Source organism: Moschus berezovskii, chromosome 5 (genome assembly GCF_049115385.1).
Source record: "Moschus berezovskii isolate FMDL1 chromosome 5, NW_MosBer_1.0, whole genome shotgun sequence".
NCBI lineage: Eukaryota > Metazoa > Chordata > Mammalia > Artiodactyla > Moschidae > Moschus > Moschus berezovskii.
In genome coordinates this window covers 102,521,824-102,546,492 of record NC_142464.1, presented here as the reverse complement: position 1 = coordinate 102,546,492, position 24,669 = coordinate 102,521,824, and the positions used below count along the sequence as shown (strand labels likewise).

Sequence of the window (24,669 nt, the reverse complement as noted above, 5' to 3'; positions counted from 1 at the left end):
TCTTGCTGGTTAATCCCATGGACAGAGGAGCCTGTTGGGCTACTGTCCAAGGGGTTGCAAAGAGTCGGGCTGCTGCTGCTGCTAAGTCGCTTCAGTTGTGTCTGACTCTGTGCAACCCCATAGAGTAAAGCATGACTTAGCAATTGAAAAACACCACTCAGGGAGTGGGCCCATGATTGGAATGCTGTAAAAAGTTCAGCAGCAATGGATGGGAGGTTGGGATAGATTTCCTCTAATCTTCCTTTCACCCTGGTAATTTTAACTGCTTTTTCAAATCAATGAGAAATGTGTTCACAGGGCTGGCATGCATTGGTGACCCCAGAGTCTGTGTTCCAAAATAAGCATTAAGTCAAATCTCATCCAGGTGGCACTAGTGGTAAAAGCAAACTCATTTGCCAATGCAGGAGACCTAAGAGACACAGGTTCAATCCCTGGGTTGGGAAGATCTCCTGGAGGAGGGCATGGCAACCCACTCCACTATCCTTGCTTAGAGAATCCCATGGACAGAGGAGCCTGGCGGGCTACAGTTCATAGAGTCACAAAGAGTCGGACATGACTGAAATAACTTAGCACGCATGTAGAGATCATCAGCCTACCTCCTCCAAGCAAAAACCACGAGCCCTCCCACCCAACTCACTGTCATGTGGAGAGAAGATCCTGGAGAGTGTTGGGGTGCTTCCAGAGCGTGAGGTAAGATGGCAATGTTGAACAGGCGGCTCTCCAGATGGGTGTGGGCCTCTGTGGTGCTGGACACCTGCAAAGAGATGGCACGCCAGTGAGACTCTGAGGGGCAGAGTAGTTTGCCTGTGTTTACTTTTTCCCTTTTGAACCATCTGTCTTTGAATTCTATATGCTCCTGCATTACAATATTTGTTCTGCTCTTCATATTTTAAGATTCATTTAAAATAAACATTTTAGGCAATTGAAAGTATAAATATGGAATAAAAACCATCAAGAATTTCACTACCAATAAATACTAATGAATATACCATTGCATTTCAATTTAATCTTTTTGCTATGCATATGTGAATCTTTATATATAAGTATATATTCTAAATATTTACTTAATATTATGATATTTTGCTATATCATTAAACATTCTTGAAAATATAATTTTGATAGCTACATAATGTCTCATTATGAACGTATACAACACATTACGTACGTGATGTTTATTCCACATTAATCTTTACCCAGTGCAGATATCTACACTTAGATTATAAATGCTAAATCCCAGCCTCATCACTGCAAGGCAAGATTAAAAGCATTTACAATTAGGGTAGTGGTCACAAAATCAATTCCTTCTTGTTTCAAACATACTGAAAATGATGGTTTGCTGTGCAGTCTCTCCCCTTCCTCGGTGCTACCTAACCACTCCCTTAAACTTGCTTTCTTTCTTTATTCCTTGTGCTTGTTAGAAGAATTGGTCAGGCTCAAGTGGCCATGTGGAATTGCATTCAGGTGGCGCTAGTGGTAAAGAACCTGCCTGCCAACGTGGGAGACAAGACTAGGTTCGATCCCTGGGTGGGAAAGATCCCCTAGAAGAGGAAATGGAAACCTACTCCAGTATTCTTGCTTGGAAAATCCCATGGACATAGGAGCCTGATAGGCTACAGTCCATGGGGTCACAAAGAGTCGGACACAACCGAAGCGAATCAGCACGCACGCACAGGCTACCAGGCTCCTCCATCCATGGGATTTTCTAGGCAAGAGTACTGGAGTGGCTTGCCAGTGCCTTCTCCGATGAGAAGGAGCAGGGTTTTGTAAATCCTGAGAAAAAGGTAGAACAGCAGCCCTTTCTCTATGTCTTCTAAAGTTACATCCTACAGGAAAGCTTACTTCTCTGCAGAGCTCAAGTTGCAGAATATCTACATGTTTCCAAGAAGACATCTCATAGTGTCGCCATAAATAATACTAACAACAACAGCTTAGTGACTTAGCGACAGAGAATTTATCATAGCCTCAGCAATGTACAAGCTACTTTTCAAAATTTTTTTACTGAATACCCACCGAGTAGATATTATTATTTCCTTTTTTACAGACAATGAAACTGAAAGTCAAAAAGTTATAGGTGTCAAGGTCAAAAGCCACTAAGGACCAGTATTTAAAACTAGGTCAGTGGGTTCCTGATCTTCCTACTGACCGTGGTGACTCAATTTGGAAGCTTCAGGAAATTAGGACAGAGGAAGTTACATTCTCCCAATTCTTGAAGAAAAGGAATGGAACTCTGCAGGTAGTGAGGTGTGAGCACACTACCAAGCAAGGGACTCGATTCTAGCTTCCCTAGCAAAGATATTGCTATAAAATACTTTGGTCCTTTTCAAACCACATCCCCTGAGGCTGTGTCAACGTGATCCGAATAAGCCAAAAACCAGGGCACCTTCCCTGGCCAAAAATGTGCCTGCTTTCTTCTCACTATGCCATGCTCTAATTTTTTCACAACATTCGCATTGCATAAATCCCAAGTCTTAGATGCAAAGTAACAGATGGACTGCATTGACGGCTCATGACAGCATATCAACATTAAAATGAAATTAAATCCATGCAACTCATTGTATTGTATTTTCTGCTTGAAAGGAAAAAAAGGGACAAAGAGAAGAACCATTAGAATGGCATCTTTTAAAAAATAGTCTAAAATCCCAAGGGACACTAAAATGATGAATGGGAAAAGTTGCTAACCATTTATTTTAGCACATAGGTACAGAGTCTGTGTCACGTCACATCAAAATATGAGGTAAGCCTATCAAATAATGAGACTTTAAAAACATACATACCAAAGCTTCCACATGCAAGAGAATATGATCTGAAAGAGTTGTTTCATACTTAGAATAAGGATGTTGTCAGTATTCAAAATGCACTTATTGGAAAGCCTTCACAAAACATGTAAGAAAACTGAGCTTGTTACTTCGTAATTCGTCCTTGTTTTAACCAAAAATAATACTACTCTTCTTTCTACCAGATATGAGTCAGCATGACTTTTGGCTATTGGGTTATATTTTAAAATTCACTTCCCAAGGATGATACATTGTTATTATTGAAGATATTCTAAAGAATATTCCACAGAGTTTGAAGGAGATTTCAGGTAGGCCTCCTAAATACATTTTGAGCAAAACGTGTGAAGACTCTCCAAAGGGAACCATTTTCTAAGTAATGATGTTTTAGGTCTTAAACTCCAGTGAATTTGTTTTCAAAAAATCAATAACTTTTGCTATTTTATAATAACCTACTTAGTAACCAACTTGCAAAAGCAATCAAATATCATTTTAGCAGGTGCTGAGAATCTCTTTCCAGGGAAATGCTCCATATTGATGATATTCTTCATATTGATGCCTATGAAGGCAAAGGCAGGTCTGAGGATTCTAGTTTGCCGAGGTGACTCCTTTTGATTGAGGTCTTTGCCTCTCTTCTGACTCGTTACCTGAGGACTGCTGAGTCCCCAGCTGCTAAAATTGAAATATTAACTTGGGCAAAGGGCACGTCATGTTTGCGCACTCACTGGACATTCAGTGTGCTCAGTGTAATCTCATTTTAATGATTTCCAGGTTTATTTCAGGCAGCTCTCTGGGAAAGCACATTTTTTTACACAATATAAATTGGACGATGAAGATATGTGTACCAGGCACCAGGAACAGGATGGATGATAATTTTTTTTAACTTTCTATTTTGCACTGGGGTATACTCAATTAACAATGTTGTCATAGCTTCAGGTGGACAACAAAGGAGCTCAGCCGTACATATGACGTGAAAGTGGCAGTTGCTCAGTCGTGTCTGACTCTTTGCGACCCCATAGACTGTAGTCTGCTAGGCTCCTCTGTCCATGGAATTCTCCAGGCAAGAATACTGGAGTGGGTTGCCATTTCCTTCTCCAGGGAATCTTCTTGACTCAGGGATCAAGCCTGGGTCTCCTGCGTTGCAGGCGGATTCTTTACTGTCTGAGCCATCAGGGACAAATATATATTCATTCTCTTTCAAACTCCCCTCCCATCCAAGCTGCTACATAACAATGAGCAGAGTTCCCTGTGCTAAACAGTAGGACCCTGCTGCTTATTAGTGTGGAAAATAATTTTAACAAGGTGAGCTGTAGTGATAGTTTATCCCCAACTGGATTCCTAGGCAAAGGAAACGGGCTCAGACTTAGCGGGATTGTTAAGTTGCTTTGACTGATCACGAGGCCCTCTTTGTATTTTCTCTGATGCGTTCCTAAATTCTTTTCTGTTTCTGTGTTTAAAATATTCTTTCTCATTCATACTTCCTCATTCCTTTGTATTTCTGTTCAATTATTCATTTCTGAATTGTCCTTGACAGAGGTTTCTCTAACTATATGGGTCTTTCCAAAGATTCAGATTTTGTACTTATTTATCAAGTCTGCTGCTGCTGCTAAGTCACTTCAGTCGTGTCCGACTCTGTGCAACCCCAATAACGGCAGCCCTCCAGGCTCCCCTGTCCCTGGGATTCTCCAGGCAAGAATTCTGGAGTGGGTTGCCATTTCCTTCTCCAATGCATGAAAGTGAAAAGTGAAAGTGGAGTCACTCAGTCGTGTCTGACCCTCAGCGACCCCATGGACCGCAGCTTTCCAGGCTCCTCTGTCCATGGGATTTTCCAGGCAAGAGTACTGGAGTGGGGTGCCATTGCCTTCTCCGATTTATCAAGTCTAGAATCTTATAATTAGTCAATTCCTCTTTTATGTTTATTGATGTTTTCCTTTTGCTTCTCTCATACTTCACCAGCTTCTTGAATTTAATATTTAGGCCATTCATTTTCATGCCTTTCTGCTCAATAATATGAGCTTAAGGCCATCAGTTTTCTTCTGAGTATTACTTTGTCCACATCATTTAAGTTTTGATACATTGTTTCCTCCTAATCAATATTTCTTAATAGTTTTAGAATTAGGAATTATTTAGAAATTCCAAATGATTTGATTTTTTTACCCTTTTATTATTAATTTCTAATCATATTTCATAACAGAGAATGTGCCCAGTATAATTTCTTGTTCTGTAATTTACTGACAGAATAAAGTTAAACCAGCCTTATGGTCTGGAGAAGGAAATGGCAACCCACTCCAGTGTTCTTGCCTGGAGAATCCCAGGGACGGGGGAGCCTGGTGGGCTGCCGTCTATGGGGTCACAGAGAGTCAGACACGACTGAAGTGACTTAGCAGCAGCAGCAGCAGCAGCCTTATGGTCTGGTTGCCACAGTTTGCTCAGGCTACTCTAACAAAAATACCATAGACTGGGTGGTTTCTAAATAATAGAAACGTAATTCTCACAGTTCTGGAGGCTGGAGGTCTGAAATCAGGGTACCAGTATGGTTGGTTCTAGTGAGGGCCCTCTTCTGGGTTGTAGATTGCAGATTTTTCATCGTATCCCCATGGGGGGCAGCAGAGATTGGAAGCAAGCACTCCTGTGACTCCTCTAAGTAAACTAATCCCATTCATGAGGGTACAACCCTTGTGTGTGTGTGTGTGTGTGTGTGTGTGAGTGTGTGTGTGAGTGTGTGTGAGTGTGTGTGTGTGTGACAGTGTGTGTGTGTTAGTCGCTCAGTCATGTCTGACTCTTTGCAACCCCGCAGACTGTAGCCCACCAGGCTTCTCTGTCCATGGGATTTGCCAGGCAAGAATACTGGAGCGGATTGCCTTCTCCAGACAACCTTCATGACCTCTTCTAATTCTAATCAGAGGCATCAACTCCATATACCATTATATAGATGAGTAAGATTTCAACATACGAACTTCGGTTGGACACATTCAGTCTACAGAACTGGTATTTGACTAATCTTAATAGGCAGTGTTCTAAATGCTTTATCTGTATTAACTCATTAAATCCTTACAACTCATTAAATCCGTACAATCCTATTTTACAGATGAGAAAACTGAAGTTCAAGGATTTCGCCCAAGTAATTTTTCCAAAGCTAGTACATGGCAAAAGTAAAACATAAACCCAATAAGTTTGACTGCTAAACCCATGACCTTATCATAAGATGGTAAATGTTTCAAAAACATTTGAAAAAAGAAAGTAAGATTTTTTTCTCCATATGCCATTTTAACATTTTGAAAATACTTTTTGCCAAACACTTTAGCAATTACCTATTATAAATCTCTTTGCTATGAAATGATGTAGAGATCATAAGGCTGAATTGGCAAATTAATTAAAAATAAATCTCTTGATGCTACATGTTTTTCCTCACAAATGTGACTTGCAGGCAGTCACAGAAAATGACTTGGATCATTTATAAATAAGGGTGGTTATTTGCATCAGACCATCCAGACATCAGAAAATTGAGGAAGCAGAGGGTACCTGAAACCGGAAGGAGTCACTCTGGGCTGGGACCCCTGAGTGTCTGTACCACACGATACCTTCGTTGATATCTTGCTGGGTGAAGGTGCTGGTGGGAGTTGCTGTCCTCCCATCAGGCAGGTGCTGCCCTCCATCTGCAGGGCTGTCTGCAGGCATATTAATCAGAAGGACCACCTCCCCTAGGAAAAACACATAGTTAGTGAGGACCCTGGGAAAGGGAAAAGTCAATCAGAACTCTCATCTCCTTCTCTATCACTTTTTTTAACAGAAAAGATATGGTACACTTCTTTATTTTTATCTAAGGTGAAGGAAAAGACATAAAGACAGAACTCAGTAGATGTCATCAAAACCACCTTTAGACAAAAAATACCCAGTCTTTCAGTTAAAAGAGCTAAAAGCCATTCAAGGGCAATTCATGTATGAAGTTACTGACTTGCATCTATTAAAATTATAGAAGAAGACTCTAATAGCCGTGAACATTGCAAATACTTGGCATTGAATAGATTCATTTCTACCCACAACTTTCTATGAACAGAAAATGTTTTCTAACCAGGAAACTTTTGCTGTAAACAAAAGGGGAAACTAGAAAAAAAATCAGAAAAAAAGCATTCTTGGAAGAGTTCTATACAATGAAAATAATAATAGCTAATACTGGAATGCATATGACAGGTTCTGCGTGAAGCACATTGCACAGTGGTTCAAACCCAGCTCCACCACATTGAGTTGGGTGAGCTTACTTATGTACTGTAAGTCTCTGTCCCTTATTGGTGAAAACAGAGTAATAGTACATACTTCACAGGTGCTTAAAAAGAATGTTGGTTATCCTTATCACTGTGTTACTGAATCCTCCTAAAGATGCTACTATCATCTGCATTTTAAAGGCAAAGTAATTTGTGCTCAGAAAAGTTCAAGACGCCTGGAGAATCCCAGGGATGGGGGAGCCTGGTGGGCTTCCGTCTATGGGGTCACACAGAGTCGGACACGACTGAAGTGACTTAGCAGCAGCAACAGCAGCATGCAGATCCGAAGTGGAGGAGCTGGGATTTGAATCTGAAGCTCATTTTCCTAGTCATGAAACTCTGTTACCCATCATGATTGTTTTATGTTCACAGACCAACATTTACCTTGATAAATAACTGATCATGTTTTTTCCCCCTTCACTCTCTAAACTTTATTAGAACTGAAGTAATGAAATCTACATCTAACACCACCACCAACACCACCAATCTGTTTCTATTGTTTATTCTTCACCTGGAGCTACTATATTCTTAAAGTGAGATTGCAAATTCAGAGGTGTTATAGAAACAATCAAAATTTCACAAGGAGAATGCTCCTTCAAGTGAAGGCCAAGGAGAAGAATGGATGAGGTTTAGGAGGGAGGGGACATGTATGTACCTATGGCTGATTCTTGTTGATGTTTGACAGAAAACAACAAAATTCTGTAAAGCAATTATCCTTCAATTAAAAAAAAATAAAAAAACGGAAGTCACACTCTTGTGAAAATGAATCTAACAGTAAATCCGAAAGAAGCCTGTCTATCACTCTGATATTAACAGGGAGAGAAGAGTGTGTGTGTGTGTGTGTGTGTGTGTTTGAGAGAGAGAGAGAGAAAGAAAGAAAATGCACATATCTTTTACATGTTCTGTAGAAAAAAAACAGATCTTAGAACACTAGACATATTGGGCGATTAACAGTACACTTTGATTACTCTAGAGAAATTAGTTTCTTAAAGAAAATACTGATTCTAACATTAATATGCACTAAATTCAAGCTGAAAATGAACATAATATCCTGGATAGTGACGAAATACTGAAGTAATAGAAAAACATCAATATTCTTATTAAAATAATCATGTATAGAATCAACTCACTCTAGTTCTTTCTTGGACTGTTTCTCATTTGTACCTAAGTCACAAATTCCATTATCCATCTCTTGCTGGTTCAACTTCTGTTCATAAGACCTGGTTAATAAACATGCTTTGCCAGGATGTGGACTGCTTATGAATGTGGGTAGTAGCAAAATATTCTGAGAGGAGATTTCCACAATGAAAATGTGGAGAGTAGAAAAATATCTAAAGATCAATTTCCTTGATATTCTGCTTTATAACAGGAAAGCTAATTAAGCAGGGTTTTCTTAACAAGTCCTAATGAAATAAACCTATTTTTCCAGATTAAAAAAACCCATTGCCTTACTATGCAGATTAACAAGAATCATAAGATATTGACTAATCCCATTAATTTCAACTCAGTAAACAGTCAGTGAGCACCTGTTAGGGGCTAACTACTGTGGTCAGCCCTTTGGGATGGGGGACTCAAAGATCAGTAGGATGCAGTTCCTGCCTCTGGAGATCAGCCCCAGAAGCAACTGGGAGCCACTGTGACAGTTTCAGTAGGTTAATGGCATGAACTGATTTAGTAGAACACAGAATGTATGTGAAAGTTCTTGAAAGAGGCTGGATTTTAATTTATAAAACCAATAACAACAGTAGCTAATTTTTATGTGGACAGTTTGACCAATTACAAAGTTGCTGCAAAACCCAGATGAAATAAACTCAAGAAACAGAGGTAAGATCGGAAAGACATAAACAGATACTAGAATCATTAAGGAAGTGGAAACAACATAACTTAACAAGTGTGGCTGTAAAGGGTACAAAAGAGGGAGGAATCAGATAATCACCTATTAGGTTGGGTGATGAGTAAGGAAGTGCGGCCACCAATGGGATGAGCTGGTAGAAGAGAAGATGAGGAATTCAGCATGGGCTATGTGGCATTCAAGGTCTCTTTGTGACAAGCCACAAGTAGACAGAGAGAAATACTGATATTTTGTGGGGTTCACTCTTTCCAGGTGAGAGCTTTTGCATTATAACTCATCTCTGCTTTTATCATAGTATGACAAAATACAAGGAGATGATTCTTCAAATATATGAAAATCCAGGTTTAAAAAACAGTCCAGGCTTATAAACAGAAAATGATATCTACTAGTGATTTCCTTGATACTGAAGTCAATATTTTAACCAAGAATCTTGAAGGGAAAATGTAATAGGTTTTAAGAATTGGAATCACAATGAATTATTTTGGGGTTGAGATAACTTGCAATGAAGTTTCCTTACACTATGCTAAATAACTTAGAGTTGGCAATGTAAGTCAGATTCTCCCTACAATGATACTCAAGTTACTTCAATAAAACTATCTCATTTAATTTACTCTCAAATCTGCAAAAGGTACACATATTAATCAACTTGCCTAAACTTACATTTGAAAAAAGTGGTGAGTCTGCAAATAGTGGAATGAAGGTCCTTTATGCATATACTACACGAGCAATTTACCTTGGACTCAGATACATAGTCAGTTCAGTTCAGTTGCTCAGTCGTGTCCGACTGTTTGCGACCCCATGAATCACAGCACGCCAGGCCTCCCTGTCCATCACTAACTCCCGGAGTTCACTCAAACTCATGTCCACAGAGTCAGTGATGCCATCCAGTCATCTCATTCTCTGTTGTCCCCTTCTCCTCCCGCCCCCAACCTTTCCCAGCATCAGAGTCTTTTCCAGTGAGTCAGGTCTTCACCAAAGCCTAAAGCTCAACTGGAACATTCCAATGTGACACAGTAGTGAGGGTGGCACTGAGGTAAGGGCTCCATAATTCATAAAACCAGGATAGATGGATGTAAGTAGATTTGTGGTAAGTGGGCTTCTGGTTCCCACCACCTTTTTCACTCTTGAATGGCTCCTAAGGTTAATGTGATTTGATTATTACCAGTGGGGAGCTCTGAACACACAGAAATAGGATTATGTTCCTAGGAAGAAGTTAATTAAGAGAGTTATGGTAGAAAAGGGTCAAAATCAAGTCTGTATGGCATTAATCAAACTGAAACCACTTAAAAATCACATCATTGAGCATTGTTCCATTTAATACTTTAACAGAATAATGGGGTGGGATACCTTTAAGAAATTTAACATCTTGATTGTTTTTATGATCAAGATAAAGGCAAAAAATTTAATATATCAAATGAGTCAAAGATTTTTAGAGCTGAAAAGACTTAAACATTGTCTAGCTTAAAATCAGTGGGTGAAATATGGCAAAGTTGAATAAGGTCTGTGAACTAATTAGTAGCATTGTAGTAGTATTGATTTACTGGTTTTGATTATTGTTCTATGGTGGTGGCGGTGGTTTAGTCACTTCGTCACGTCCAACTCTTTGCCACCCCAAAGACTGTAGCCTGCCAGGCTCCTCTATCCCTGGGATTTTCCAGGTAAGAATACTGGAATGGGTTGCCATTTCCATCTCCAGGGGATCTTCCCCACCCAGGGATCGAACCTGGGTCTCCTGCATTGCAGGCAGATTCTTTACCAAGTGAGCCACCAGGGAAGCCCATTGTTCTATGGTTATATAAGATGTTAATATTGGGGGAAGCGGTTAAAGCATATTCAAGAGCTTTTTTGTACTATTTTTGTAACTTTTCAGTAAGTCTAAAATTATTTTTAAGTACAAATTTAAAAAAATTATCTAGTTTCATCTTTCAAAGAAACCTATGGCTCAAGAGGGTCCACTTACCTTCCTCAAGGTTATACATCCATGATAAACTACAGTCCAGCTAGACTGGCTGTTTTATAATTTTGTCAATTATTGATTAGATTATGACTTTCAGTGCCTTTGTGGACTGTAGTGTTATTCTTAAATAATACTAAGTTAATTTTTTCTTCACCAGAGAAAATACATAGTTTTAAGAATCTGATAACCCGAGGAAAAATGAATTATTATTTCTCTACTATTTATCACACCAAGCAATTTTAATGACTACAATTTTCATTTTCAAGTAATTACTTATTTCTTTTAAAAAATATGCCTGTTTGTTGTTTTTAGTTTTTATAGCATTTTATCTCCTTATAGTTTCAATTCCTTCTTCTGAGTTTTAAAATCTTTTCAAATATGCTTATTTCATAGTTTTTGTAAGCTAGTTCCTTCATTTGAAATTCTTTGAGTTTTAATCTTCTTGCTTGTTTTGGTTATGGTACTACAGATTGTTTCCTCATATGTTCTGTAATTCTGAATTCTGAGCTAATCTTCAGCGTTTTTATCTGTGAGAATCTGTGTGGTCTGGAGTTAAGAGTGAACATTCCACAGTAGTTTCTACTTTTTTCTACAAGGAACTCAAGTAGTATCATTGGCCTGAGATCAATTTTCACATTAATGCCTCAGCTATGGGTTTCTCGGACAATGCAAATGGTATAATAGAACTTTGGGTCTTCAGGAGAAACAGGCCTGAAGTTCTGAATTCTTAGTAGGCATTTTTGGTTCTACTCTGAGACCTGGGAAACACTGGTAGTTTCTTTGCCATCTAGCTGTGCTGGTGAGCTTCTTGTCTTAATTCCAGCTTTCTGTCTCTGCATGGGCATTAAATCCCAAGCTCCTCATGTTATTGAGACAAACACAAACCGTCTCAGAGAAGACACGTCATCAGTTCCTGCCCAGGTTTGCAGTTCCTTCTCTGTTTCTTGCACCTGAAGATTCTTCTGTATCCTTGAGGGATCAGCTATGAGTGCCTTTTAGTTGTTCATCTCTTTTACCTATCATTTCTAGGTTATCACACTCTATTATCTGTCTGGAAGTAGAAGTAATGATGGAAAACTTGAGAAATGTTTTTATGTAAAGACTTTTTTTTTTTTTTTTAAAAAAAAGAAAGTCTCAAGAAGAAAGCAGGTGAGAAGGAATTTCCTAGTGGTCCAGTGATTAGGACTTGGCATTTTCACTGCTGGGGCCAGGGTTCATTCAGTTCCTGGATGGGGAACTTTCACAAGCCAGGTGGCAAAAAAAAAAAAAAAAAAAAAATCAGGGATGGATACAAGGTAGAGTTTAAGAGCCTGAACTTTGACATTAAACTGACATAATGCTAGCCAGGTGACTTTTAACAAGTTATGCTCTCTGTAAAATGGATTTATTTATTTAAATATTTTTTCAACACCTTGTAATGCTTTTAATTAAAACAGGTGTTTTAAATATATATCTTTCTTCACATATATCATTATTTTGTAGGACAGATGCCTCAGTTCAGTTCAGTCACTCAGTCGTGTCCGAGTCTTTGCAACCCCATGAATCACAGCATGCCAGGCCTCCCTGTCCATCACCAACTCCCGGAGTTCACTCAAACTCATGTCCATCGAGTCAGTGATGCCATCCAGCCATCTCATTCTCTGTCATCCCTTTCTCCTCCTGACCCCAATCCCTCCCAGCATCAGAGTCTTTTCCAGTGAGTCAACTCATCGCATGAGGTGGCCAAAGTATTGGATTTTCAGCTTTAGCATCAGTCCTTTCAATGAACACCCAGGATTGATCTCCTTCAGAATGGACTGGTTGGACTCCTTGCAGTCCAAGGGACTCAAGAGTCTTCTCCAGCATCACAGTTCAAAAGCATCAATTCTTCGGCTGATCTCCTTGCTGCTGCTACTGCTGCTAAGTCACTTCGGTCGTGTCCGACTCTGTGTGACCCCATAGACGGAAGCCCACCAGGCTCCCCCGTCCCTGGGATTCTCCTTCAGTTCAGTTCAGTTCAGTTCAGTCGCTCAGTCGTGTCCGACTCTTAGCGACCCCATGAACCACAGCACGCCAGGCCTCCCTGTCCATCACCAACTCCCGGAGTTCACCCAAACTCATGTCCATTGAGTCGGTCATGCCATCCAGCCACCTCATTCTCTGTCTTCCCCGTCTCCTCCTACCCCCAATCCCTCCCAGCATCAGAGTCTTTTCCAGTGAGTCAACTCGTTGCATGAGGTGGCCAAAGTATTGGAGGTTCAGCTTTAGCATCAGTCCTTCCAATGAACACCCAGGATTGATCTCCTCTAGAATGGACTGGTTGGATCTCCTTGCAGTCCAAGGGACTCTCAAGAGTCTTCTCCAGCACCACAGTTCAAAAGCATCAATTCTTCGGCGATCAGCCTTCCTCACAGTCCAACTCTCACATCCATACATGACCACGGGAAAAACCATAGCCTTGACTAGACGGATCTTGGTTGGCAAGGTAATGTCCCTGCTCTTTAATATGCTATCTAGGCTGCATAACTTTCCTTCCAAGGAGCAAGCGTCTTTTAATTTCATGGCTGCAATCAGCATCTGCAGTGATTTTGGAGCCCCAAAAAATAAAGTCTGACACGGTTTCCACTGTTTCCCCATCTATTTCCCAAGAAATGATGGGACCAGATGCCATGATCTTCGTTTTCTGAATGTTGAGCTTCAAGCCAACCTTTTCACTCTCCTCTTTCACTTTCATCAAGAGGCCTTTGAGTTCCTCTTCACTTTCTGCCATAAGGGTGGTGTCATCTGCATATCTGAGGTTATTGATATTTCTCCTGGCAATCTTGATTTCAGCTTGTGCTTCTTCCAGCCCAGCGTTCCTCATGATGTACTCTGCATATAAATTAAATAAGCAGGGTGACAATATACAACCTTGACGTACTCCTTTTCCTATTTGGAACCAGTCGGTTGTTCCATGTCCAGTTCTGACTGTTGCTTCCTGACCTGCATACCGGTTTCTCAAGAGGCAGGTCAGGTGGTCTGGGATTCCCATCTCTTTCAGAATTTTCCACAGTTTATTGTGATCCACACAGTCAAAGGCCTTGGCATAGTCAATGAAGCAGAAATAGATGTTTTTCTGGAACTCTCTTGCTTTCTCCATAATCCAGTGGATGTTGGCAATTTGATCTCTGGTGCCTCTGCCTTTTCTAAAACCTGCTTGAACATCTGGAAATTCATGATTCACATATTGCTGAAGCCTAGCTTGGAGAATTTTGAGCATGACTTTACTAGCGTGTGAAATGAGTGCAATTGTGCGGTAGTTTGAGCATTCTTTGGCATTGCCTTTCTTTGGGATTGGAATGAAGACTGACCTTTTCCAGTACTGTGGCCACTGCTGAGTTTTCCAAATTTGCTGGCATATTGAGTGCAGCACTTTCACAGCATCATCTTTCAGGATTTGAAAGAGCTCAATTGGAATTCCATCACCTCCACTAGCTTTGTTCATCGTGATGCTCTCTAAGGCCCACTTGACTTCACATTCCAAGATGTCTGGTTCCAGGTGAGTGATCACGCCATCGTGATTATCTTCATCGTGAAGATCTTTTTTGTACAGTTCTTCTGTGTATTCTTGCCACCTCTTCTTAATATCTTCTGCTTCTGTTAGGTCAAATACCCAGTTGTGGATGTGACTGATGCTAGAAGCAAGGTCCAATGCTGTAAAGAGCAATATTGCATAGGAACCTGGAATGTTAGGTCCATGAATCAAGGCTAATTGGAAGTGGTCAAACAGGAGATGGCAAGAGTGAACGTAGACATTCTAGGAATCAGTGAACTAAAATGGACTGGAATGGGTGAATTTAACTCAGATGACCATTATATCTACTACTGTGGGCAGGAATCCCTTAGAAGAAATGGAGTAGCCATCATGGTCAACAAAAGAGTCCGAAATGCAGTACTTGGATGCAATCTTAAAAACGACAGAATGATTTCTGTTCGTTTCCAAGGCAAACCATTCAATATTACAGTAATCCAAGTCTATGCCCCAACCAGTAACGCTGAAGAAGCCGAAGTTGAACAGTTCTATGAAGACCTACAAGACCTTTTAGAACTAACACCCAAAAAAGATGTCCTTTTCATTATAGGGGACTGGAATGCAAAAGTAGGAAGTCAAGAAACACCTGGAATAACAGGCAAATTTGGCCTTGGAGCACGGAATGAAGCAGGGCAAAGGCTAATAGAGTTTTGCCAAGAGAACGCACTGGTCATAGCAAACACCCTCTTCCAACAACACAAGAGAAGACTCTACACATGGACATCACCAGATGGTCAACACCGAAATCAGATTGATTATATTCTTTGCAGCCAAAGATGGAGAAGCTCTATACAGTTAGCAAAAACAAGACCAAGAGCTGACTGTGGCTCAGATCATGAACTCCTTATTGCCAAATTCAGACTTAAATTGAAGAAAGTAGGGCAAACCACTAGACCATTCAGATATGACCTAAATCAAATCCCTTATGATTACACAGTGGAAGTAAGAAATAGATTTAAGGGTCTAGATCTGATAGAGTGCCTGATGAACTCTGGACGGAGGTTCGTGACATTGTACAGGAGATAGGGACGAAGACCATCCCCATGGAAAAGAAATGCAAAAAAGCAAAATGGCTGTCTGAGGAGGCCTTACAAATAGCTGTGAAAAGAAGAGAAGCGAAAAGCAAAGGAGAAAAGGAAAGATATAAGCATCTGAATGCAGAGTTCCAAAGAATAGCAAGGAGAGATAAGAAAGCCTTCCTCAGTGGTCAATGCAAAGAAATAGAGGAAAACAACAGAATAGGAAAAACAAGAGATCTTTTCAAGAAAATCAGAGATATCAAGGGATTCTCCTTAGGGGATTATTATTCAAATAGTCAGTGAATTTGATGCAAAGTGCTAATTTGTATGGTAGTAAAGTCTGGACTAATTTAGCTCCCACCGTCTATGAAGAAAGAGCCTCAGTTTTTCATATTCCCACTGTGCTCTATCCTCACCCTCAGGTGCATTGGCTCTAAAGGGAAGTTGTTTTAAAACTTACATTTTAGGTTTAAATATACTATATTTACATCACTCAGCATACTACCTAGTACCTGATATGGACACAGTGTGATTGCGCTCTTTGATTATTCTTTCTTTAAAGGGGATGTGTTTGAAAGACAAGCTCATTGGAAACACAACCTGGCTGTGTGACATCACACAGAAGCAAGTCTAAGACCACTGAAAGCAATGATGAAATCATGACAAAGGGAAAAAAAAAAAGTTACCAAATTGGGGGTGGTCCTGTGTGATTTTGTAGATGATTTCTGAGGCACTGGCACCTGGAGCTTCTGCCTGTAAGATTCTGTTGGTAATCTGCAGCATCCCACCTTCTGGAACCCACACCATTGAATTAGCCACAAGCCGAAGGCCTCGATCATTCTAGAATAAAGAGAGAGAACAGCATTAGGTTCCCTGGTTCGTATCTGGGTGCCCCCTCGGTGATTTTGGCTTCCCTGGTGGCTCAGTGGTAAAGAATTCGCCTGCCAATGCAGGACATGAAAGTTCAATCCCTGGGTCAGAAGAAGGAATGGAGAAGGAAATGGCAACCCAGTTCAATATTCCTGCCTGGAAAATCCAAAGGACGGAGAAGCCTGGCAGGCTACAGACCATGCAGTCACAAAAGAGTTGGCCACATCTGAACAACAAGAACAACAAAAAATAAGGTATCAGTCTTTAAAAATATAAGTTGCTGCTGCTGCTGCTGCTGCTGCGTCACTTCAGTCGTGTCCGACTCTGTGTGACCCCATAGACGGAAGCCCACCAGGCTCCCCCGTCCCTGGGATTCTCCAGGCAAGAACACTGGAGTGGGTTGCCATTTCCTTCTCCAATGTGTGAAAGTGAAGTTGCTCAGTCGTGTCTGACCCTTAGCGACCCCACAGACTGCAGCCTACCAGGCTCCTCCATCCATGGGATTTTCTAGGCACGAGTACTGGAGTGCAAGTTATTAGGTCCTATTCCTGCTAAATGTTGTCGAAAAAGAGAGATTCATAGTTTTAGAGTCACACTGTGAACAATATGTATATGTGTAGATATAAGTATATAGGTATGTTATGTATATACCCTGCTTTTTTCTTCTAATTTCTCATGAGCAAATAACTTGTATCATTTAGAAAGACTAAGTCTTTCCATTTCTTTATTTCATTTGTCCATCTAACTGTCCTTCCATTCTCCCCATCCACCTATATTCAACAATTATTCATTAAGCATCTATTATATGCCAGATCTTTTGCTGGAGGACTGAGGTATATAAGGCTGGCTGAAATAAGACCTCAGTTTCAGAACCTACACTCTAGTTGGGCAGATAGACATATAAATAGTTAGGATGCCTCACAAGTGAGGCTTCAGCAGGGCACTATGAGAGAATAAAGGAGACAGGAGATAGCCTCTTTGGGGAAGGAATGTTCAGGAAGGCTTTCCTACGGAAATGCCTCTTAATTCTTGAATGACCGAAAAAGGCTTTTTCTAAGTGAATAAGAGAAACACACTTCAGGAAGAGGGCCTAGCCTAAGCGAAGATACTAGCCAATGCAATGTGTGCTTAATAAACTATCTTCTTGCCCAGGCAAGAAGAATCTAGGGAACCTGGGGAAGTGAAAGTCACTCAGTTGGGTCTGACTCTTTGTGACCCCATTGACTGTTGCCTGTCAGGCTCCTCTGTCCATGCAATTCTCCAGGCAAGAATACTGGAGTGGGTTGCTATTTCTTCCTTCAGGGGATCTTCCTGACCCAGGGATCGAACCCTGGTCTGCAGCATTGCAGGCAAATTCTTTACCATCTGAGCCACTGGGGAAACCTGAGCCAGGGGAGGGGATGAATAAAAAGTGAACTTAATGTTGGCCAGGAGAAGGTAGAAGCTGCATTGAAAGTTTCACTTTAGCTTGTAGGCCCTGTAAAGTCAACACGAATCTTCAGGGAAGGAAGGGGATGATCAGGTCTGGGTTTTAGAGAACTTCCAACAGCAAGAGATGGTAGGGACTAGGGTTGGGATGAATCTGGGGCTGCAGAAACCGTTTAACAAGTTCTTGTAACGGCTTAGGTGAGAGAAGACAAAGGTGTGATTGTGGTGGGAATGAACAGTGTTTTTAATTTCTATCGCCTATACTTTAAAAAAGAGGAACAGATTCCAGAAACACTACAGAGGCCAAACTGATGGGCCTGGATGACTGATCGAAAGTGAAGTCCTTAGAAGCATCAGTAGGGAACAGCTGACTGGTCGGAATCACCTCGTTAGTGCTCCCGAGAAGGCAACCATTCTAATTGCTAAAGCTAATGTCATTAAAAAGTGCTGCCACTCCTGATTTGCAGGCGCACACCACTTCCAACGCTTCCTAATTGACATCTTCCACAGGATGGGATTAGTGAGACAGCCTGTGTTCTGTTTTCACTTTTCCTACTTTCACAATCGGTAAATCTGATATTTCAAAATAGGGCATTTCAGAAGGGATGTTATTTTAAATGATTGCTGTTTCAAATATGCCAATAAATAGGACAGAGCAATCAGCATGCCCAGGAGGAGAATATTCAGAACAGAAGACAACAAGTATTTCTTTTCTATCACTTGAATGAGAGCATTTGCCCCTCTCAGGAGGTGGCCACAGCCATTTTTACCACAATCACTGAGAAACTGAGTCAGTACCCAAGAGAATGCGGTTGCTCTTGCCAACACACCTTCTACATGATTGGTAATCAAGGGCAAAATCACACTGAATTTTCACAAATCAGATGGCATATTATTTATGAAAACACCAAGACATGCCAAAAACTTGGCATGTCACCTACCAGAATTCTGGGGGAAAGGGACCTATTAACTGTGTGTGTGTTAGTCGCTCAGTCATGTCTGACTCTTTGCAACCCCATGGACTGTAGCCCGCCAAGCTCCTCTGTCCATGGGATTCTCCAGGCAAGAATACTGGAGTGGGCTGCCATTTCCTTCTCTACTATTAACTTTAGCAGAGTGTTAGATAACAGAATAATTACTTGAACCCAGGAATATTAATTGATAGAAATCTTTCTAATAGTAGCAGCCTCATCACACTTGATTGCGTGATGGAGATCGGTCACACACCAACCACCATTTTCTTGGACTGATGAGTAGTGTGGTTTTTCACATTCCAAGCAAATAAATAAGCACTGTGCCCTGAATGCACATCCCCAGATCTCTCTTCTACTGCATTTCTATATCGACTACACTTTATCAATTTAATTCTTTGTAACTCCTGTCTGAGTGTCAATTTTTAAGAAACAGTTCTTTTTGCAACTCAGTGTTCAGAAACCAGCACCATCTGGAAGCCTTTTACAATTTCAGTCTCTTAGGCTCCATCCCAGACCTTCTGAAGTAGAATCTTCATTTGAATTTTTTACTAGTTTTATTGAAGTATATTTGACAAAGAAAAATTGTATATATTTAAAATATATAACTTCCCTGGTGGCTCAGAAGTAAAGAATCTACCTGCAGTGCAGAAGACCTGGGTTCGGTCTCTGGGTTGGGAAGATCCCCTGGAGGAGGGCATGGCAACCCACACCAGTATCCTTGACTAGAAAATCCCATGGACAGAAGAGCCTGGCAGGCTATAGTTCATGGGGCCACAAAGAGTCGGACACAACTGAGCAACTAACACTTACTTAAGGTATATAACATGATGTTTTGTTTTTTGTATAAATTGTGAGATGATGAACACAATCAAGCTAATTAAGCCTTCTACCACCTCACAGAGTTACAGATTTTTGTGTATGATGAAAACACTGAAGATCAACTCTCTTAGCAAGTATACAATACAGAATTCTTAAGTATAATCACCATGCTACATGTTAGATCTAAAGAATTATTCATCCCTTATGACAGAATCTTTCTACTCTTTGACCAACATCTCCTGGTTTCCCCCACTCCTAGCAGCCATCATTTTACACTGTTTTTATAAGTTCAAATTCTTTAGATTACAAATGTGAGATAGTGCAATCTGTGTGGGCTTCCCTTGTGGCTCGGCTGGTAAAGAATCTGTCTGCAATGGGAGAGACCTGGCTTTGATCCCCGGGTTGAGATGACTGCCTGGAGAAGGGAAAGGCTACCCACTCCAGTATGTTGGCCTGGTGAATTCCATGGACTGTATATTCCATGGGGTTGCAAAGAGTTGGACACGAATTGCAAAGAGTTGGACACGAATGACCAACTTTCACTTTCAGCTTATTTTATAAGCTTGTGTTTGTAGTCACAAATGACAGCATTTTTTTCTTTTTAAAGGCTGAGTAACATTCCATTGTATATACAACCACATTTCCTTTATCCATTCATCCACGCGTAGGTTGTTTTTATATCTTGGCTATTGTAAATAGTCCTGCAATAAACATGGGAGTGCAGATATCTCTTTGAGACACTGACTTCATTTCCTTTGGACATATATCCAGAAATGGGATTCCTGGATTATACAGTAGTTCCATTTTTAACTTTTTAAGGAACATCCATACTGTTTTCCACAGCAGCTGTACCAACTTAGAATTCCACCAACGGTGTATAAAGGTTCCCTTTTCTCCACGCCTTCACCAAAACTTGTTATTTGTATCTTTTTGAGAACAGTCTTCTAACAGATGTAAGGTGATATCTCATTGTGGTTTTGATTTGTCTTTTCCTAATTAGTGATTTTGAGCCCCTTTTCATGCATCTGTTGGCCATTTGTATTTCTTCTCTGAAAAATGTCTAGGCACCTTCTTAGCTCCTTTTTAAATTTCTTTTTTTTAGCTATTGAGTTGAATTCCTTGTATATTTTAGATATTAACCCCTTATTGGATAGATGTTTTCAAAATTTTCTCCCATTCTTTACTTTGCCTTTTCATTTTGTTCATGGTTTCCTTTGGGCACAGCATTTTAGTCCCACTTATGTTTTAATAAGATCCCCAGGAGATATGGAATCATGCTAAAGTGTGAGAAGTCTGGCCCAAGGACAGAGATCACAATGGGTTTAGAATGCTTCTCCCAAACTCCACAGACAAGCCTTTAAGAATATTTACATTTATAACTGAGTAATACATATGCCTCTGTTTTGGAACTATTTGTTGACAGTACTGAAGAAGAAATGGACAACCATCCAAGGAAAAGAAGTATAATTCTTCCCATTTATTATGATGAAGATGACTTTGTCAGTTGCTTCCTTCTGGGAGAGGGTCCAGGGAAGATTCAAGAAGAGAAGAATAGAAGTCTATGCACCATCTTTTTCTACAGTGAACATGTCCCAAACAAATTTGAACCTACTTTCCCCAGTGGTTCTGACATTTTGCAATTTCTTTATCTCCTTATACAGGCACACCTTGGAGATACTGTGGATTTGGTTCCAGACCACTGCACTAAAGCAAATATAGCAATAAAATGAGTCACACAATTTTTTTGGTTTCTTGGTACATATAAAAATTATGATGTACCTTATGGGGCTTTCCTGGTGGCTCAGATGGTAAAGAATCTGCCTGCAATGCAGGAGACTTAGGTTCGATGCCTGAGTCAGGGAGATTCCCCCTGGAGAAGGAAATGACAACCCACTCTAGTATTCTTGCCTAGAGAATTCCATGGACCCAGGAGCCTGGCAGGCTATGGTCCATGGGGTCGCAAAGAGCTGGACATGACTGAGCAACGAACACTTTCACTTTACATTATACTATAGTCCATTAAGTGTCTTAAAAAAACCAATGTACATACCTTAATTAAAATTTATTGCAAAAAATGCTAACCATCATCTGAGCCTTTAGCATGTCATAATCATTAATAGTAATACCCAAAATCACTGATTACCATTAACAAATACAATAATATTAATTTAAAAGCTTGAAATATTGCAAAAATTACCAAACCATGTTACGAAGACATGAAGTGAGCATATGCTGTTGGAAGAATGGCCCTTATAGACTTGCTCAATACAGGGTTGCTACAAATCTTCAATTTGTAAAAACCACAGTATTTGGAAAGCACAATAAAATGAAGTATGCCTATAGGTTTTTGTTTTTTTTTTTTTAAATGGTACACATATCCTTCTAAGTTCAAGAAATTAGCCATAATTTCAGTTGAAGAATCTTCTGCCTAGTGATGTTTTACATATTCTTCAGGGTACCACACATTAGAAGGAAATGAAATCTCAACAAGGGATATGGGGGCATAATCAGTGATTTAAATTAAATAGTTCTAATTAATTTCATAAAACAACAGGCATACAGAAATGCTGGTAATAAAGTTTAGCTATTATATGCTGTATCACAAACAAAGATTTTAATTTTGTAAAACAGAAGTAAAGGCACATGACTTTATCATTTGGAGGAAAAATCCCACAAACAACATGTAAATTCCCTCCTTCCCCAGTTAAAGATTGGAACATAAATGATGAGCTCAACTATGATGGTGTACCCCAACCCAACTTTATTCAATAGAAAATGGCTATAATTGGATATAACAGCAACCCTCACATATTATTTATTCTATAAGAAATAATTTGTAATGGCTCATTTATACCATGGCTTTTAAAATTTAATCTTGGAAGTCATAGTGGATTTTAGGGAAGGATTATGTAAGGTGACACCTATAAGGTGAAACACAGACGCTATCTGCTGCTGCTGCTGCTAAGTCACTTCAGTCGTGTCCGACTCTGTGTGACCCCATAGACGGAAGCCCACTAGGCTCCCCCATCCCTGGGATTCTCCAGGCAAGAACACTGGAGTGGGTTGCCATTTCCTTCTCCAATGTGTGAAAGTGAAGTCGCTCAGTCGTGTCCGACCCTTAGCGACCCCACGGACTGCAGCCTACCAGGCCCCTCCATCCATGGGATTTTCTAGGCAATAGTACTGGAGTGGCTTGCCATTGCCTTCTCTGAGATGCTATCTACCAGAGTGAAAAACATTGAAAAGATAATTGCACTGTTTTGTGTTTGTCAACATATGTATATGCCTCAGAAACTGCAGCTTTGGATCAAGAGTACAGAACCATTGCTCCAGGTAGATTTCAACTGCCTTATAAACAAACAAACAAATACATGAATATTTTGTAATTGACAAACACTTTTTGAGAGTATACTCTGAGTGATGTACCTTATAAGATACTAAATTGAACCAGCTCAACAAGTCCAAAACAGGTGAAAACCTGATATGTGGTGAGGCTTTATTTATTTACGAGGTAGGAAGACTCTTTTTCAGGGAAATAAACATTTTCATGCCATTGATATTTATAACTCTCACCAACACCCTTGTAATCAAACTGTGTCCCTGTAAGACAACCCATGGGAGGACAGGTTTTAAGAAAACTGAGAGAAAACACAACAGGGCTTTTTAGCTGCACATGAGCCTTACCAAGGTCAAACAGCCAGAGAAGGCTTTTAGCAATAGAAATTTCCATCCAGGTCATAGCATGACACTTGGGGATTTTTAACATCAAGCATTACCCAGTTGCAGAAAACTGCTCAGACAACAACAAATGAGGTCAGAAAGATCATTAGATTTATTGCCAAAGTAGAAAAAGAGGCATGATTTTCAGAGATGCTTTAATTAATGAAAAAGAAGGTAATTCCTTGAAAGCCCAGCAGTGGAGAGAAATCTCCCAATAACCAAGGCTTCTCCCTGCCCACGTTTTAGCCCTTATTAGACCCTGATTGCTTTAGAATCGTATCTCTACAGGCTTGAGTTTGGTAATCCACCCAATTAATGAAAGCCTACTCAGCAGAGCATTCTTTATTACCTTTTAATCTTTTTGAATTCTTTTGCCTCCTTCCCCCAACAGAACACATTTCAACATCAGTCTAGGCCCTGTTTTCTCCTCAGCAGCTCAGTATAAGCCTGGAGGGTAGCGGTCAAGTTTACTCACTGCCAGGCCAAGGATAAAAACATAAATTTGGGGAAAGTGACATAGAATCTGGTAAATTAGAGTGGAATCGACAGCTCTTAGCTACAGTTTCAGATGGGCCATTCCAGCATCAGCAGAAGAGCCCAGTAGGCTGATGCAAGGAACCTACTCAAAGGCAGGAACATGGGCATCCAACACCTCCATCCAACAGAAAAGTACTAAACTTCCACAATGTGTTTGGCTCAAGGCTCCAATACTAAAACAGTTCCTGTTCTCACAGTTTCCTTTTTCCATCCCTCATTCCCTTTGCATTTATCTTACTAGATTAAGTTTTATGTTGAACAACACTGGGACTAATTTGTACATTCATTCACTAGGAATTAGACCTAAAATCCTTGGTCATTCTATTTAAGCCACCAGCTAGACATTGGCCAGTAACTTCCTCACCCCAAATTTAATACACAGGTAGCCTCCGGGTAAGCACTTTGATGTTCTCTTCAGAAATGGCTAGCAGAACAAAAGCAATCATGGTTGACTATGTACCTATTGGACGCCATTAGCAGTTAAGGCAATTTTTTCTTTTTTGGGCTTGAGTAGACTTATGATTATAAATAGCTTCACTCATTTCAAGATGTGGTAAGTCTACAGGGAAAATTTGGACAGGCTTGGGGCCCAGACTGCTTGGATAGGACACTGAGAAACTGACTAAATTATTGTCTCCATTCTGTCCATTAAGGGGATAAGAATATATATGACCAAAAACACTGGGGAAAAATGAGCTAGAATGTAAAAAAGCCATTTGGTTAAGTATGAGGAGACAGAACATGCTTGATCTGAAATCTCAGATCCATCACTAAATCACTTGGAGAAATAAACATTTTTAAACTCTTTAAATGCTTTTAAACCTCCTTTATTTCAGTTTCCCCTTTTGGAAAATTAAAGCTAATAATTAGACAAATTCCCTATAATGATCTTGAAGATCAAAAAAAGTAA

The 24,669-nt window shown here is 40.2% G+C and overlaps 1 protein-coding gene across 2 annotated transcripts in view; it reads right to left on the bottom strand.

Moving 5' to 3' along the window:
* Positions 1–24,669, bottom strand: part of FRAS1 (Fraser extracellular matrix complex subunit 1) — a 533,887-nt gene that overhangs the window by 135,371 nt on the left and 373,847 nt on the right. For both annotated transcript variants that reach the window (XM_055434121.2, XM_055434122.2), the window contains 3 exons: positions 16,098–16,251; positions 6,294–6,472; positions 638–754 (listed from right to left, as the gene is read on the bottom strand). In XM_055434121.2, the coding sequence (XP_055290096.2) occupies positions 638–754; positions 6,294–6,472; positions 16,098–16,251 (450 nt within the window). The remainder of the gene's footprint in view (positions 1–637; positions 755–6,293; positions 6,473–16,097; positions 16,252–24,669) is intronic.